General features: G+C 40.2%; 1 protein-coding gene across 5 annotated transcripts in view; it reads right to left on the bottom strand.

Annotated features, from left to right (window-relative positions):
* Nucleotides 1–16,757, bottom strand: part of LOC135215260 (aspartyl/asparaginyl beta-hydroxylase-like) — a 176,088-nt gene that overhangs the window by 63,767 nt on the left and 95,564 nt on the right. For all 5 annotated transcript variants that reach the window (XM_064249793.1, XM_064249792.1, XM_064249791.1 and 2 more), the window contains 2 exons: nt 12,533–12,782; nt 9,419–9,591 (listed from right to left, as the gene is read on the bottom strand). In XM_064249793.1, coding sequence (XP_064105863.1) covers nt 9,419–9,591; nt 12,533–12,782 — 423 coding nt within the window. The remainder of the gene's footprint in view (nt 1–9,418; nt 9,592–12,532; nt 12,783–16,757) is intronic.

Genomic DNA, 16,757 nt, shown 5'->3' on the forward strand with positions numbered 1-16,757 from the left:
ATAAAGAAAAATGAAGGACTCAGAAAAAATGCATATCCTTAAATAGAATTACCAAAGCACAGGATAATACTTAAAAAAGTGTATGGCTAAAAGAACAATGCATGTAATAACCCGGCACTAACTGAAGTCAAAGGAAGGTAGCAAGATGAAACCCACCTCTCAGCACTATCCCTGTAATAACTCGTTAGCTACTGGCATCAAAATAAATAACTGGAAAATATGACAAATTTTCTAAGACAATCACTGTATTAACTCGTTAGCTACAGGCATCAAAATAAATAACTGGAAAATATGACAAATTTTCTAAGACAATTTGTATTTTTCATAGCTACAAACCTGAGGTCTTAACAATAGGATAATTTCAGTGCCTAGCTGGATCCAGTTAAAAACAGATGAAAGCAAGGAATCTTGTGATATCTGGCAACGCATGTGCAGAGTAAGTGAAGAATTGTCGAAGACCATTCACCTACGACAACGCGTCAGCCATTCCCAACTCAGGATGTCTTAACACACAGAGGGGCAGCTAGAGGCAGGCAGTATAATGTTAAGACCACAGGTTTGTAGCTGTTAAAAATTACAAATTGCCTTAGAAAATTTGTCATTTGTTCATACGCGAACAAACCTTCGGTCTTAACAATAGGATAGACTCATACTTGGAGGGAGGAACAAGACATCCAAGACTGGCTGGGGGCCTACACACCAGTAAAGCTTCCAGAAAAAAAAATTACTTCTGGAGAGAGACTGAAGCCCATTGATAAGCTAGATAAATTGATATCTAACCACTCAGACCCTGAGTGACGTACAGTGATATATGGGGGAACCATTGTATAAGGAACCAAAAAGAAACTTTGACTGTCTAATAGCAAACCAACACACCAGGGTTGTACCACTCTCAACTCCTCCTTGCCAAGGAGTGGAGCATATGCTACTGAATAGAGGGTTTGACATTTGCATATTAACCCTTAAATGCTAAGCCGGTATTTCCGAAAGTGTCTCCCGTGTGCCGGCGGCGTTCGGGAGTGAGCACCGAAGCGGAAAAAGTTTTTTTCAAAAAATCACAGCACGCTTAATTTTCAAGATTAAGAGTTCATTTTTGGCTCCTTATTTTGTCATTGCCTGAAGTTTAGTATGCAAACATCAGAAATGAACAAAAATACCATTATCATATACAAATTGTTTACAAATCGCACAGTGGGCAAAACGGTTAAAGCTAATGACTTAATTATTTTTTCGTTGTATTGTACACTAAATTGCAAAGATTTTGGTATAGAACAAATTGTAAAACGATCAAAGCAACACAGAGAAAATATTATCACAATATGATGCATGAATTCGTAACGCGCAGACGTAAGAAAAAGTAATTTTCAAAAATTCACCATAAATCAAAATATTGTGCTAGAGACCTCCTGTTTGTTGCAAAATGAAGGTAATTGATTGAATAATACTAGACTGTAAGTATTGTAGCTTATAATTGCAGTTTTTTACCATTTCGGTCGAGTTAAAGTTGACCAAAGATCAAATTTTTTCTATTTATCATTTATATGAAAATATTTCAAAACTGATAAAAGCTACAACCATGGGTTGTTTTTGTTGTATTCAACATGAAATTGCGCACATTTTCATATATAAAACTTTATGTAACGGCTAATATAAAACGGTGCTAACATTACGACAATCGGACCAAAAAATTCCAGATTTTTTCGGAAGAGTTACCGCGCGGACACAAGGAAATTGTTTTTTTCATCAATTCACCATAAATCGAAATATTGTGCTAGAGACTTCCAATTTGTTGCAAAATGAAGGTAAATGATTGAATATTACTAGAATGTAAGAGTTTTAGCTTACAATTGCGTTTTTCAACCATTTCGGTCGAGTCAAAGTTGACCGAAGGTTGATATTTTGGCACATCATTATTTATATGAAAATATTTCAAAACTGATTAAAGCAACAACCATGGGTTGCTTTTTGTTGTATTCTACATGAAATTGTGCACATTTTCATATAGAAAACTTTATGTAACGGCTAATATAAAACGGTGCAAACATTACGACAATTGGACAAAAAAAATTCTGATTTTTTTGGCAGTTATTGCGCGGACGTAGGAAAAAGTTTTTATCAAATATTCACCATAAATCAAAATATTGTGCCAGAGACTTCCAATTTGTTGCAAAATGAAGGTAAATGATTGAATATTACTAGAATGTAAGAGTTTTAGCTTACAATTGTGGTTTTCGACCATTTCAGTCGAGTCAAAGTTGACCGAAGTTGATATTTTGGCACTTAATTGTTATTTATATGAAAATATTTCAAAACTGGTAATAGCTACAGCCATATGTTGTTTTTGTTGTATTCTACATGAAATTGCACACATTTTCATATATAAAACTTTATGTAATGGCCAATATAAAACGGTGCAAACATTACGACAATCGGACGAAAAAATTTCTGATTTTTTCGGAAGAGTTACCGCGCGGACATAAGGAAAAAAGTTTTTTTCATAAATTCACCATAAATCGAAATTTGTCCTAGAGACTTTCAGTTTGTTTTAAAATGAAGGTAAATGATTGAATATTACTAGAATATAAGGGTTTTAGCTTACAATTGCGTTTTTTGACCATTTCGGTAGAGTCAAAATTGACCAAAGGTTGAAATTTTGGCACTTATCATTATTTATATGAAAATATTTCAAAACTGATAAAAGCTACAACCATGGGTTGTTTATTGTTGTATTCTACATGAAATTGCACAGATTTTCATGTATAAAACTCTATGTAACGGCTAATATAAAATGGTGCAAAAATTATGTCAAAGTGACGAAATAATTTCTGAGATGTGTTGCTGATGCTTTTTAGTGCGAGAAGAAATTCGCGCTTGCGCGCCTGTGTAACCATTGTAAACAAAACAACAGCTTGATCCGTGAATTTCCAGCATCCCTCAAGGTGCAGGATTCAAAAGTTTTCGCCAAGTAGGCCTATAACTATTTTTCCGAGAATTTTTTAAAAAACTTGTTTGTGTCGACGTTTCACACGTCAATTCGGAACCCAAAAGCGTTGACGTTTCATACGTCAATTCGGCACCCAAAAGATAATTTTCGTCAACGTTTCATACGTCCAATAGGCGTTTAAGGGTTAAGCAACCACACTATCAGTATGACTACCTTACTCATTGTATCAGACCAGTCCAGCGAATGACGTGTCTATTCCTTAACCCGCCCGAAGGAAGAAGGAAAGGTACAAGAGAAAGAAGGAGACCAGCCAACTCACTCATTCTCTCATCCACACAATCATCTTAGGTAAGATACAAAAGTGCCGTGTTAAGGGTAATTATGAGTTACACAAGCTGTTGGGCAGCTACCACAGTACCCAGAGAAAGTGTCTGCAGATCTGTTGGCAACATCCTTAAGATAGAAAGAGGCAAACATGGATTGGCGTAACCAAGTACCAGCGCTCCCCTCTATGTACAGCAAAGTTCTTTTTGAAAGCCAGAGAGGGACCATTACCCCTAACGTCATGCGCTCTAGCCTGCACAGACGAGGTGGTGGAATCATCAAGAGACAAGTATGCCTGTCTGATGGCTTCCCGTATCCAAAAAGAGATAGTATTCCTAGACACCTCTTTCTTGTATGGCCTGTGCTAACAAAAAGTCAGCGGCAGCCTGGTCTAAGGTGCCGAGTCCTTTCAAGTTAGCAACGCAGGGCATGGACAGAGCACAACAAAAGCTCTTGAGCATCACCACCCACAAGTCATTCAGTGATGGAATGGAAAACGAAGTGAACCTGTCATCGTACACAGAGGAATTTTGGGTCTTGGGCACGAATTCCGGGACACATTCGAAGGACAACGACCCCCAACCCCTGGTGTGCTCACCTCATAGCTCAGATCGTGGAGCTCTCCTACCTTCTTGGAAGATGCCATGGCCAGAAGGAAAACTGCCTTGAGCGTCAAGTTCCTGTCAGATGAGTGATGCAAGTGCTCATAAGGACTCTTTAGTGAAGCTCTTGAGAACCAAGGAAACATCCCACGTCAGAGGCTTGAGCTCTCTAGGAGAACTCGACTGCTCAAACCCCTTAACTAGCAAGGAAAGTTCCCAGGAAGAGATGTCAATACCTTTAAGGCGGAACACGAAACTCAGGGCCGCCCAATAGCCTCTAATAGCAGAAACGGACAAACGTGTCTCGTCTCTGAGGAAGGTTAAAAGTCTGCTATTTGCTGAATAGAGGCTGCGAGTGGAGAAAAACCCTGTTTATGACACCAATCACAATAGATCGTCCATTTGCCTTGGTAAACCACGGAGGTTGACTTTCTGGGATTGCTGGATATGTGCCCTGCTGTCCTGAGAAAAGCCTCACGCTCGGAGGAGATACTTGATAGCCTCCAACCGTGAAGAGACAGGGATTCTACTGACTGGTGGAACATTTCTGCATGGGGCTGACACAGGAGATGTCGCCAAGGGGGAATCTCCCTCAGAACCTCTGACAACGACGGCAGTAGATCAGGGAACCACTCTGCCTGAGGCCACAGAGGGGCTACTAAAGTCATCCTGAGACCCTGAGAACTTATTAGCCTGTTCAGAATTTGACGGATCAAACAAAACAGAGGGAAGGCATACACCTCCAGATTGTCCCAGGGATGTTGGAATGTATCCTCTGCCATTGCTAAAGGATCTGGGACCATTGAACAGAATATCTCCAGCTTCCTGTTGAAGCGAGTCGCAAAAAGGTCCAACATGGGTCTACCCAAAACCTGGAAAACCTTGTCTGCTACCACTTGATGAAGGGACCACTCTGTGCCTAGGATCTAATCTTGACGACTGAGTTTGTCTGCGACCAAATTCCGTTTGCCTGGGATATACCTGGCTGATAGCTCTAAATTGCTGACCGCCCACTGGTGAACCTCAACGGTCAAGGCGTGAAGTTGACGACAGAATGACCTTCTACCTTCTCCCAAAACTCCTTCAGACCCAGGAAGGCTGCCTTCAACTCCAAGACGTTGATATGTTGCTGCTTGTCCTCCAAACGCCTGAAGCGATGAGACCGCCCAACCTGCAAGGGAGGCGTCTGAGAACAGAAGGAAGTCTGGTGAAAGAGAACACAGAGGGACACCATTCGAAAGATTCTGGTCATCCAACCACCAACGAAGGTCTTCTCTCACTTCCAGAGACAGAGGAACCATAAACGGGTGAGTCCTCCCCCCCCCCCAGAGACCAGAATCCTCCCAGTCTCCATTGCAGAGACCAAAGAAGACGACGCCCACGAGGGACCAGCTTCTACAGGGATGACAACACTCCCAGAAGAACCTGCCACTGATGAGCTGACTGATGTGGTTGCGACAGGAAGTTGCGTGCCACCACCCGCAACTTCTCCAATCTCTGATCCGACGGGAAAACTTTTGCCACTGTTGTATCGATGACCATACCCAGGTAGAGAATCCTTTGACTGGGTACGAGGTTCGACTTTTCCTGGTTGACTACGATGCCCAGTTCCAGACAGAACTGAAGTAGACAATCCCTGTCCTGCAGCAGCTTTTCCCTGGAAACTGCCAAGACCAACTAATCGTCGAGGTACCTCAGCAAATAGATCCCCTGAGCATGGGCCCAACTTGACACGAGAGAGAAGACCCTTGTGAACACTTGAGGGGCTGTTGTCAGCCCTAAGCATAGGACTTTGAACTCGAAGACCTTGTCCCCAAGAAAGAAGCGAAGGAACTTCCTGGGCGTCGGATGAACAGGGATTTGGAAGTATGCTGTCTATAGACAGCATGAAGTCGCCTTCCCTCACGGCTGCCAACACCAAATGCGGGGTCTCCATCTTGAACTGTGTCTTCCTGATGAAGTGATACAAGGTGGATAAGTCGATCACAGGTCTCCATCCTCCCGACGCCTTGAGCACCCATGATGTGACTGTAAAACCCCGGAGACGGACACACCACTTCCTCTATCGCATTCTTGTCCAGCATCTTCTGCACCTCCTCCCGAAGAGCCAAGAACTTCAGAGAATCTGGAGGATATGGCTTCTTGAGCTGCGGTTTGTCTAACAGAGGAGAGAAATCAAGTGGCAGTAGTTACCCCACCCGAAGGACATCTACCACCCACTTCTCCGCCCCACAACTCTGCCACTTGGCCCAAAGGCCCGCTAGGCAACCCCCTCCATGGCACAGGAGAGGGAGAGGCGCCTAACCTACTGACAGCCCCCTTTACCTCTGCCCCTTGGGCCCTTTCTTGGTCTAAAGGAACGAGAGCAAAAGGGACGTTGATCCTCTGACCTAGGCTGAGTTGAACAGGAAGGCCCTGCCGAACTCGAATTCCTCAACGGCCTACCAAGCGACGATCTTCTTGACTAGTGCTGGACAGGGGGAGGAGGAGCCGGACGTCTTCTAGGACGAGACTCCGACTTAGATATGGCCTGGTGCACCAGTCTGTCTTTGGTGTCAGCCCGACACTGGATTATTACATTCTAATCAACAGAAGGTTAGCCCATAAATTAACACTGAGGTGAGCCACATACGAAAGCGCCTTGCCTCCAGACTGCAACAGATTGGCAAGAAAGGATGCAATCACCAACCCTTCAAGGGACCTGTCAGAAGCTATCTTGGCAATGAACGCAGACAAGAAGTCCAGCCAAGAAACCATGAGCAACATGGAGGCTGCCATAAACTCCAATGCTGAGGCAACCTGCGGAGACAAGGACAGAGCCACCGGCCATACCTGCTCCCAAGTCAATCCCGGCTTCAGGCATATGACGTCTGGGTTAAGATGGCGCGACATCAAAAAAGTAGAGTTCATAGCAAAGTACTTCCTAGTCCCGTGAGAGGTGGGAGTAGTAGTAGCTTGGCAGAGCCCCTAGAGTGAAGCGACGTTAACCTTAGGGAAGCTAGAGAGAAGATTTGGGATCCTGCGTAGCTCCCACCAAGGCTTCCAAGCAAGAAGGAGGGAAGACGACAGAGACCTACTTTCCAAATCCTTGAACCCACGAATGAGATCAACAACTTCTGAAAAGGAAGACAAAAACTCTTGCGTGTCTCCCTCCTCCTGCTCCGGCAACGGAGACCGATGATGAGAAGGATGTGTAGGCTCCTCTAAGGCACTTCTTCATTAAAATTTATGGTAGGATCAGCAGCCAAACAGCCCGAAACACCAACTAACCTGTCTGGGCTGGGTTCACACCTCGGCTCACGAGACGAACCCACTATAACAATAGGAACATCACTATGTTCTCCTCCAACAGATGATTCATTAACATGTCTGTGAATGGTCACGGCTGTGGTAGACTTACGAACGTGAGTTGGAGAGGAATCCCGAACACTAAAGATCGAAGGACAATCCTCAAGAATCGAAATCTTAGAAGCATCAGAGAGAAGGGCAGGCAAACACTCCTGCTGCAGCAACTTCGCGCTCACCACCTTCGATCTATTGACAGGCGCCTTGAGATCCTACGGCGATGAATAGGCCTTGGAGAAGAAGGAGCGTAGTTCCTCCCACATAGGCGAAGAAAGAGCAAAGTCCTTAGCCTTTCAATGCTTGATACGCCGACGTGGCGTAGAGGGGGAAGAGGGAGACGAAGACGGTACTTGTTCATTAAGCGATCTCTTCACAGGAGGCGGAGACGAAGCAACGTGTTTCCTTCCAATCCTCCCAACCAACAAGGCAGCCAACTTAACATCCAAAACAGAGTCCAACCTCTTAAACACTGCCTGGCATATAACCTCAGGCTGATCTGCAAGAGAAGGCTCCGATGACATGGAAGAGAGATGTAGCGAATTGGGCGGCAGAGATGACGTCACGACTGAAGAGAGGCAGTGGTCAGATGATGACGTCATTGATGGGAGTGACGTCACAAGTGGTGATGACGTCAAAAGTGGTGATAACGTCAAGGCTTCCCCTCGGTGTGAAGAGGAATCAGACACCACTGGCGAAGGAATACACAACGGCGGATCCCGTGATGTCATCAACGTGGGACGCCACTGCTTCCCTCAGACTCGAAGAAGCGGCAACAGTCACGGGCGGAGCAATACAAGATAGCTGACCTCAGCTACCCACGAAGACGAGGCCAGGAGGAGGGGGGATGGCCTGGCCAGCCTGAGGAGGGGGGTAGCAAGCCTCCAAAAAGTCTGCAAGCAACCCCTCCAAGGACGGGGTACCCCCCAGCCCAAGCATCTTCCAATTGCCGCCATCTTGGACACCTCCGACTCTGGAAGAAATGAGAATGATGAAAAAAGCCTCCCCCTTCCCAGGATTCAAATTAATTCCCGAAGAAGAAGGGGCAACATTACAAACATCAGCCAGGTGGCCTCCCAATACTTCCATCGACAAATCAATGAAAGAAAAGGAAGGAGATACAGGAACAACGCTACCAAGGGGGTTGAATACTGCATGGAGACGAAGCATCGGGAAGAGGTGAAAAACCTTCCCATGAAGGAAGAGTCGAAACCCTTCGATGTTCTCTTTTGCTATAAAAAGATTTCCACTGCTCTTAAGGCCATGCCTGGCATTCCGTGCAAGGATTCGTTATAGTACAAAAAATATAGAATGGGACCTACTATACGTGATGTGGGGGTCAGTCGCTGCCGAAGCCAAAAAACGAGAACACGGAAAACCTGGAATTCTGGGGCACAAGGAGCAAAGAAGCCATAATATCAGCCAAACACACACACACACACACAAAACACAAGCGAAACAGGCAATGAACTGGGTAAAGGCCAAGAGAGGTTAACACGACTCTCGCCCAGGCGGTCAAAGACTGGCGCGTTGTTGTAGGTGAATGGTCTTCGACCATTCTTCACCCGCTCCACACATGCGTTGCCAGATATCACAAGATTCCTTGTTTTCATCTGTTTTTTAACCGGATCCAGCTAGGCGCTAGAAATTATCCTATTGTTAAGACCGAAGGTTTGTTCACGTATGAACAAATCTATATTATGGAAGACAATGTCCAAAGTCTAAATTGACAAAAAGGGAAATGAGCTATATTACTTGCAGGTAGAACTGGTGCTGACAATACCCAGTAGTAGACAAAAAAAAAAAAAGGTGTATTGTGGTGGTAGGTGGTGATAAAATTGCAATAAAACATGCAAAAATAAGATGGAATAATGAATAGTGATGAGTTATGAATGGATATTTGTTGAGAAAACTGGGAAAATTCTGATAAAGAGTTCTTAACAGTGTTGTGTACTCACAAGCAGTGAAGAGGGTATCTGGTTCTTATCTGAGCCTCCAATTAATTTATGAAAGAATAATCACTTTTCTTTTGTCTGTTAAAACAAATAACCGAGATGCTGGGGACATTCTTAACAACTAATATGGGTACTGTATGACTGATGGCCCTCTGATGGTATAAAATTATATATACTACTTTTCTTACTACATTCCTTAGTGGCCACAGCTACTGTAAAGCTATACATTAAGACTTTTCATTGTTAGTTACCTGTGCGAAACCATCCTCTGGCCACTTTTCTAGTATAGCTTCAAAAACTTCTTTGGCTGCACTTGGCTGGTGCATCAGAAGATATGTTACGCCCATCTGGTTTCTGAGAGCTAAATCATCTGGAAACCTTTGTAGAAGTCGTTGCTGGACTCTCACAGCTTTTCCAAAGAACCCTGGTGAGTGCAATGGATATGATAACAAAATAATGAAAAATTGTTTTACGCAAGCAAAACTAAGAATTTGTATGTCTGGCTATTTGCAGATAGATTAGTAAAAATATCATAAAAACATACAAATTTCTAAAATTAGAAACCAAAAGAGGAGTGTTTGGCATATAATCAAAAAGCATAGCCATTCCATTTGCCAAAATATTCCACAAATGAATCCTGTTGGAAGAAATTAAATACTTCAGCCTTGCTTACCATACAGTAAGTGCACAATAGGCACAACAGTTCTGACTGTCATAAGTACTCAATCTCTGAGAGGTATGTATATTCAAGTTTAAGAAAACAATAGACTCTCCAGTCAGTCATTTATAGCCTACGCATGTGAAGAAGGAGAGGTGTAAAAAAAATTGGAATGCAAGCAATTAGGTAAACATTATGGGGTCGATTAAAAATCAAACTTGTTTATTATAAGCTCATAACTTCCAGTCATAACAACTTAGGCAGTGAGGATTCTAGCTTTCATGTCCCATAACAAGAATCACAAAAGCTACAGATAAGAGAGAAGGACCATCTAAGAGAACTACTTTAAATCACTTGTACCTAGAGAAGTAGTTAAGCAGAGGATTTTGTGTTGTATGGATTACTGGATATAAACTTGATACTTTCAGGGCATTATCTTCAAAAGCCTTTTAGTCACCTTTCTTTATGGAATGGATGGATTATGAAATTTAGGGACAAGCCCAAGCACTGGGAATTTCTTTATGGAATGAAATGAGTCTCCATTTCAGGGAAATCAGAGAGGGAAATGATAAGGGGATTGATATTTGGAGAATTTCTTAGCTGGAGGAACTACATATCATGCTGTTACCAATGGCCTTAATGAATATGTCTAACCAATTATGAGTAATGTCTTATGGGGTATTCATCAGTGGAGGTTTCATTAGAGGAGGGGGCAGGGTTCTGTCATGCTCTTGTGCCAAATGACTAAAAGATGTAACAACACTGGTAAATACACAAGGATCAGTGATCAATCCAAACAGTACAGAAGCATGGACTGACAGGCCAACATAAACCATTTCTTTGAGAAGGGAAGTCAACTGGAGATACTGGTTGGGGTTGCGGGGTGGGGGGGGGGGGGAGACTGATGATGGAACCCCAGCTTTTAGTTACATTTGGAACAATGAAAAATCTGTACTGCTGCAGTAGCTAGGGGAGGCATCTAAAACCTCTTCTATTGCTACCTATCTCATTATTGACCTTACTTCCTCATCCATCAAGGACATGGAACTTTTCTGAGTTATGCTTGTATGGCTCAAAATCTATGAGTACTAAAAATACAAAAAGGGCCTCTCACTAGAAACTGACTGATTGTTGGTTTTCTGTAGTAAAAACTAACAGGGTCATTGATGTTGCATGTCAGAGTCACTTCCAGAAAGGTTCTACTAGCAATTCTCACACAACCTTCAACGTTTCTGGAGATGTACCAGGGGATTTGGCTTGACCCTTTCTCTAATCAACATTACTGATAGGCATATACAGTGGGCTTTCCTTTTTGCTGGAGTTTGAAATGTTGTTTTAGATTTAGTTGACCTTATGCCAGCATGAGTTCTTGCTCATAGAGCAGCCAGTGAATACTTGTTTGAAAATAGTCTTCATACTTTGCTAAGAAAACATTTCTAGATTCCTCATAGCTGCTTTGGTAGCACTGAATCAAGCCTTTCTACAAACTGCATGAACCAATCTTAAGTTTTTTTTGCAAGCTGACAATACGAAAACAAAATATTTCTTCATGGATGTGTACCTTTTCCTGAGGCCACAACTAATCAAGCAATGATGATCATCCTAAACTACAAGACAAACTGCTAAGGAGGAAAATTCTCCAGGCTTAGATATTCTCTGAATGAGGAACTTTCTAGAGAGACAGAAGCCTCTAGCTCCTAATCTGCATTGTAACTAGTTGGTAACTGCCAGAACTCACATATGTATCTGCTCAGATTATCTGATTAAGCTGGAGACTGCTAACTGACACTTAAGTAAGGATAAGACTCTATCCATATACAAGAAGCTCTTGAGCTAATAAAAGTTTTCAGTAAATTTACAAAATCTTCTCACTCTATAGTCAGGTAGAAACTGAGGAGTTGTCATAGATTGGCCATATCTGTTTGAGCCTGCACCTAAAATTATATCCCTGAAATCTTTTTTATTAGTTGCTGACCTCGTCTAAACCTCCAAAACAGTACTCTTAGGACTAGTCAAAGTATTAGGAGAACCTGGTTCAAGCAGGTTGTAGGTGCTACTCTAACAACAAATGAAGGACAACTTTTTGGAAAAGTAGGAAGTGCTTCTGCATTTGAAACCACTTGAATATGGTATTATGGTTCTGTTTCCCTGAAATGTAAGAAATTTTAGTTTTCTTAAGGCTTATTGTGAACTAAATCCATAGGTTCCTCATTTAAATTTGAAATATCTGGTGAACAACAGGACTCTAGTTAAAAAAACTACAATCTTTTGTTTCAATATAGTATCCTGGTTACCTTTACACGGAGCTGCTCAAGCACATTGAACAGGAACAGCTACTTAAATTTTGGTGGACAAAGAAGAATAAAAGCCTTAGACAGTAAGCACTAGCAAACTTATTAAGCGAGTTTTCTTTCTTCCTTAGAAGGTTAGCTGAGAGACACTTTGACAAATGAAATGACTGTTAATGGATTTTACTAATATCATACACAAATCAATAAGTGCTTCAAACTTAAAAGTCTACACCTTAAACAAAGGAGTCATTCTTTAGACAGGATTGCACAAATACTTATGGCTAACCTTTGCTACTATTGCATCTTCAGATGATACAAAATGTTAACCAAGTAAGACTCAGAAATATAAATAAAAATGACACTAAAAAATCATTTACTTCAACAATAAAGTAACTTAAATTTACATCCATACAAACCTCGGAAGCGCATTCGATCAAGGCACTTTTCCGCTGCTAAGCGCAAAAGAGGCAGAGGCACTAAACTTGGATCCTCATCAGCGAGATCAATGACACCTCGGTAGGTCACAATGGCTTGCTCTAATTTTGAGTTAGAACGCTCTTCTTCAGCTAGGCGGTCCAAACATAAAGCCCGGCCATACAAAGCTCTTGCTGATTTTGGGTTGTTTTGGAGAATGGACCCAAAGGTAGTAAGGGCTTCTCTTAGGTTCTACAGGTCAAGTAGGGATTTTGGGGTCAAAATTCATTGAAACAAGGAAAAGTTCAGTGGATGGAGTTGTAGAAGGAAAATATGCAAGAGAGCAGAGAAGGAAAAAGTGGACAGATAAATATATCAGAACACAGGCAAAAGAATGAATAAATTATGGGTTATCAAGAAATTGTAACAACCAAAGACCAAGCAACACAGAAAATAAAAGCAATTACATGTACCCAGAGAAGCATAAATAAGGTTATGGAATAGGATGGAATATTTAAGGATTGGGAACAAAAAAGAAAAAAACAGAAAACTTAACAGTGAAATGTGTACATGTGTAACTTTCGGTTTCAACATCACGTATTTAGTGTCCAGCGACTTGAAAAAAAAGAAGAAAAAATTCAAATAAATACTGTATATATTGCAGTACTGCACAAAAAATTTCTCTTTTTAATAAAAAAATAAAAAAAACTCAATCCTCAAATATGATGCCCTTAGGTTCTGTCAATTAGAAAGAATTTCAAAAGGTTTCCATAAAGACTTCTATAATATTACAAACTACATCCAACACTTTCACACCACCATGAAGCCTTAGAAAGTTAAATAAAAAAGGAATCACTACATGAAAATACTGGAAACTTCTCATTGAGTCACAACTGGATGGCCTTCACAAAGCACTAAACTCTATGATAAAAATAGGTTTGACTGAAAGTGTGAAACACTGGCAAATAAACAGCCATGATAATCAAGAAAACGCGAGACCATCAGATATAATGCAATCTTAAGAACCCTAAGTTCCAATGTGCTTTCTTTGTATGAACTTGCATGTAAGCTGCTCACACAGTAGTTTGTGTCCCTTAACTGAACCACAGCATCAACAACTTAAACAGCTGAAAGGCACTATTGAGTTATTTTCAACTGTATAGAGCTTATAATGTACATATATTTTGTGACAAACACTGTTGACAACTTTTAAATTTTCATTCACACTTGAGGTTACTTAAAGAAAAAATATTCACCAACCTCTAAAGCTATACAACCCACAGAAAACAAAAATTACAACTTGAGAGAATTTTTTTAAATCGCAAAAAATTAACATGCACAGGTAACCATTTAGAGGAAAACATATTGCAACCCTGTTGCATGCACTGAAATATATGAGGCAGAGAGAAAGAGAGATAAGCACGCAACAGAAAAGTAAAACATTACAACATCTGAGTTATGGAAGATCTCTAATGTGACCTATGTGTAACCCTGCATGAACAAACTACAGTTGATTCTACTACTACTAGTACTATAATTTAGCAATACTTTCACCATTTACAGCAGGAAACCTCTAAGAGAATATACTTCCCCTGTATACTGAGCCCATGTAATTACAAAAAGTTTAACTATTACAATCTAAACCCTGACAGCTGCAATTTGTGTATTCTCTTAGCACAAAGACCTACTGCTCCGTATAAGAGACTCTGTACAGTACTATGGTCGTGTATAATTCTATGTTTTTCTATCAGGCCTGATCAGTGATACTTAACTAGACATCCCTGCAGTTCTACCCTGGCTCTCATGAGATCCAGATTCCATGTTTGTGGTAAAAGTAATGCTAAATTTCTACCTGAGAATTCAGGGTGGTAATGACTATGCCTGAAACCTTGTACATCTTGAAAGGTACTGTATCCTCAAATAAAAAAAATAAACAAAACTGAATAACAGGAAAATTTATCTAATGAAAAAGCAAAAACACAAGCTGATATTCTTATTGGCACATTCATAGTATAAACATGAATTCTATATGGAGCCAATGATGAAAAATGTTATATGTACTGTACCAAAAGTTTCCACAAGATGAGATAAAGACATAACACAGAATTGCAGACTTCCAATGCAAATATAAAAAAAAGCACCTGCTTACACCAGAAACAAAATATAAGCACCTTCAAATAATTAAAATTAACAAAAACCTTCATCAACTTGTATAAGTAACAAAAAGCACCATTCAGCATTATTCATAAATCATGAAATGCACCACAATTACCACCATAAGATATTTACAAGCAGCCAGACTGGATATATTTGACAAGGTTTACTGGCTAAGTCAAATCTAATATTACTACAATTTCAGTTCTAAAGAAATGTACTAAAGGGCGAGAAAGAAATGAAAAAAAAAAAATGTCCCCATTGGAAATTGAAGAACACAGGAAATCATTCAGGAAATAAAAAGGATGGAAGGATGTTAGCTGGAAGGATGAAGGAATTTAGGGACCCTAGAAAGAAAAAGTAAATATAAAGAAATAAATCAAATAGGATATACAGTATATTTATATAGTATATCTACATCCTAAGTTCCATACTGCTAATCCCTTAAAACTCAAAATGTTTTTATCTGCCATGGAAAATGATGGCAGCAGCCGAACCTCACATTATGCAAATGTTATGGCATGTACGATGAATTTTGATCTTACTGCACAGACTAAAACAAATATATGCTTAATTTCCATCTTTACGCTTTTCTTAGTTTCCGTCTCAAGACCAAGTATACTCTCAAGTACAGGAGTCATTTAAAAATATCCTTGTTTTACAATAATAGGGCAACATCAATTTTGAACCTAGCCAGATCATCAGAGAGGCCTGACATAATGCAAAAAAATTGGAAACCTACAAAACAAACATATCAAAGAATCAAACTTACCAAATAGAAATATTTTATTATACACTGGACCAATGTTGAAGCACCAGCACAAGCAGTTAACCAATATTACTTTACACACAGACTTTCTTTTCCAGTGATGACAAACACGAAACCAAAGTTGAAAGATAACAGAACTAAATGTGAAAAACTATTAGGTAAGAAAGAAAGAGAATTTACAAGAAACAAACAACTGCCAAATTGTGATTAGAAATTATGCAATTGGCAAAGACAGCAAAGGTGACTAACCTCAATTAGCATTTCAACCAAGCACCAAAAGACATCAGTTCCTTGTATGTAAAATAAAGTAAGGAGTGGTCTTTCCTGGCAGGATTATTGATTTCATGTCACTGCTCGAGGGTAAAAGAGGAGCTGTGATGCTACTTCAAGGTGCTTTGCACCATAGCTTTAACTATTTTGACTTTCACTGCTGATTTTAGAGTGAAAAAAATAATTTTATAAGCATATACTTTTATTTATGGTATCTACTTTTTCAATTTTAAATACTATAGGCATTTAACTATGTGGAAGCATGCTCTGCAAGCTAATGCCCTTTTAGGTTCAGTCTATACAAAAGTTTGCTGATTTTCAATAATAATAATAATAATAATAATAATAATAATAATAATAATAATAATAATACGTAACAATAATGATAATTATAATAATAATAATAAAATATGGAAGGAGCCCTCTCTCTCTCTCATGCATCAGCAGAATAATCCATTTGGTGCACTAAGATCATGTTGTATTTATCTGGGGTTTATGTTACTCATAAAAGGGTATGGACACATTTGGGGAGTTTTCATTTGACTTGAAAAAGCATCACTAAAATCCTATTGTCTACATCAGAAATAAAAGGACCAACCTTAAACCTCCATTTCCTTGAATACTCAATGGCCTTCAAAATTATGAATTCCATCCTTTCTGTGCTGTTATCATTATACAAAAGTTCAAACAGAACTCTGAATAACACTGCTGGACTACTTGTACTGGGCTTACCAGAAGACATTTTTTAAAAATGAGAATTGAAAATGGATCAAAGTACACTTCAAAAAGGTAAACAGCTAAGAGAGAAGAAACAAAATGGAATAGACTTAAAGTACTATCTACAGTTATTCAAGGCACAATGAAAACAGTGCCTCCCTATGGGATGTGTTTTCTGTGAAACAAAAACCTGAAAGCAGCATCTAAGGGAATGAACAATAAGAGAAATTAGTACCCTAATGAGCAGCTAAAATAGTTTTGCAAAATTCCTTGGTGACTATTATTATCACTGTTAGGACAAAATTTTCCCCAAAACC

Source organism: Macrobrachium nipponense, chromosome 5, assembly GCF_015104395.2.
Source record: "Macrobrachium nipponense isolate FS-2020 chromosome 5, ASM1510439v2, whole genome shotgun sequence".
Taxonomy (NCBI): domain Eukaryota; kingdom Metazoa; phylum Arthropoda; class Malacostraca; order Decapoda; family Palaemonidae; genus Macrobrachium; species Macrobrachium nipponense.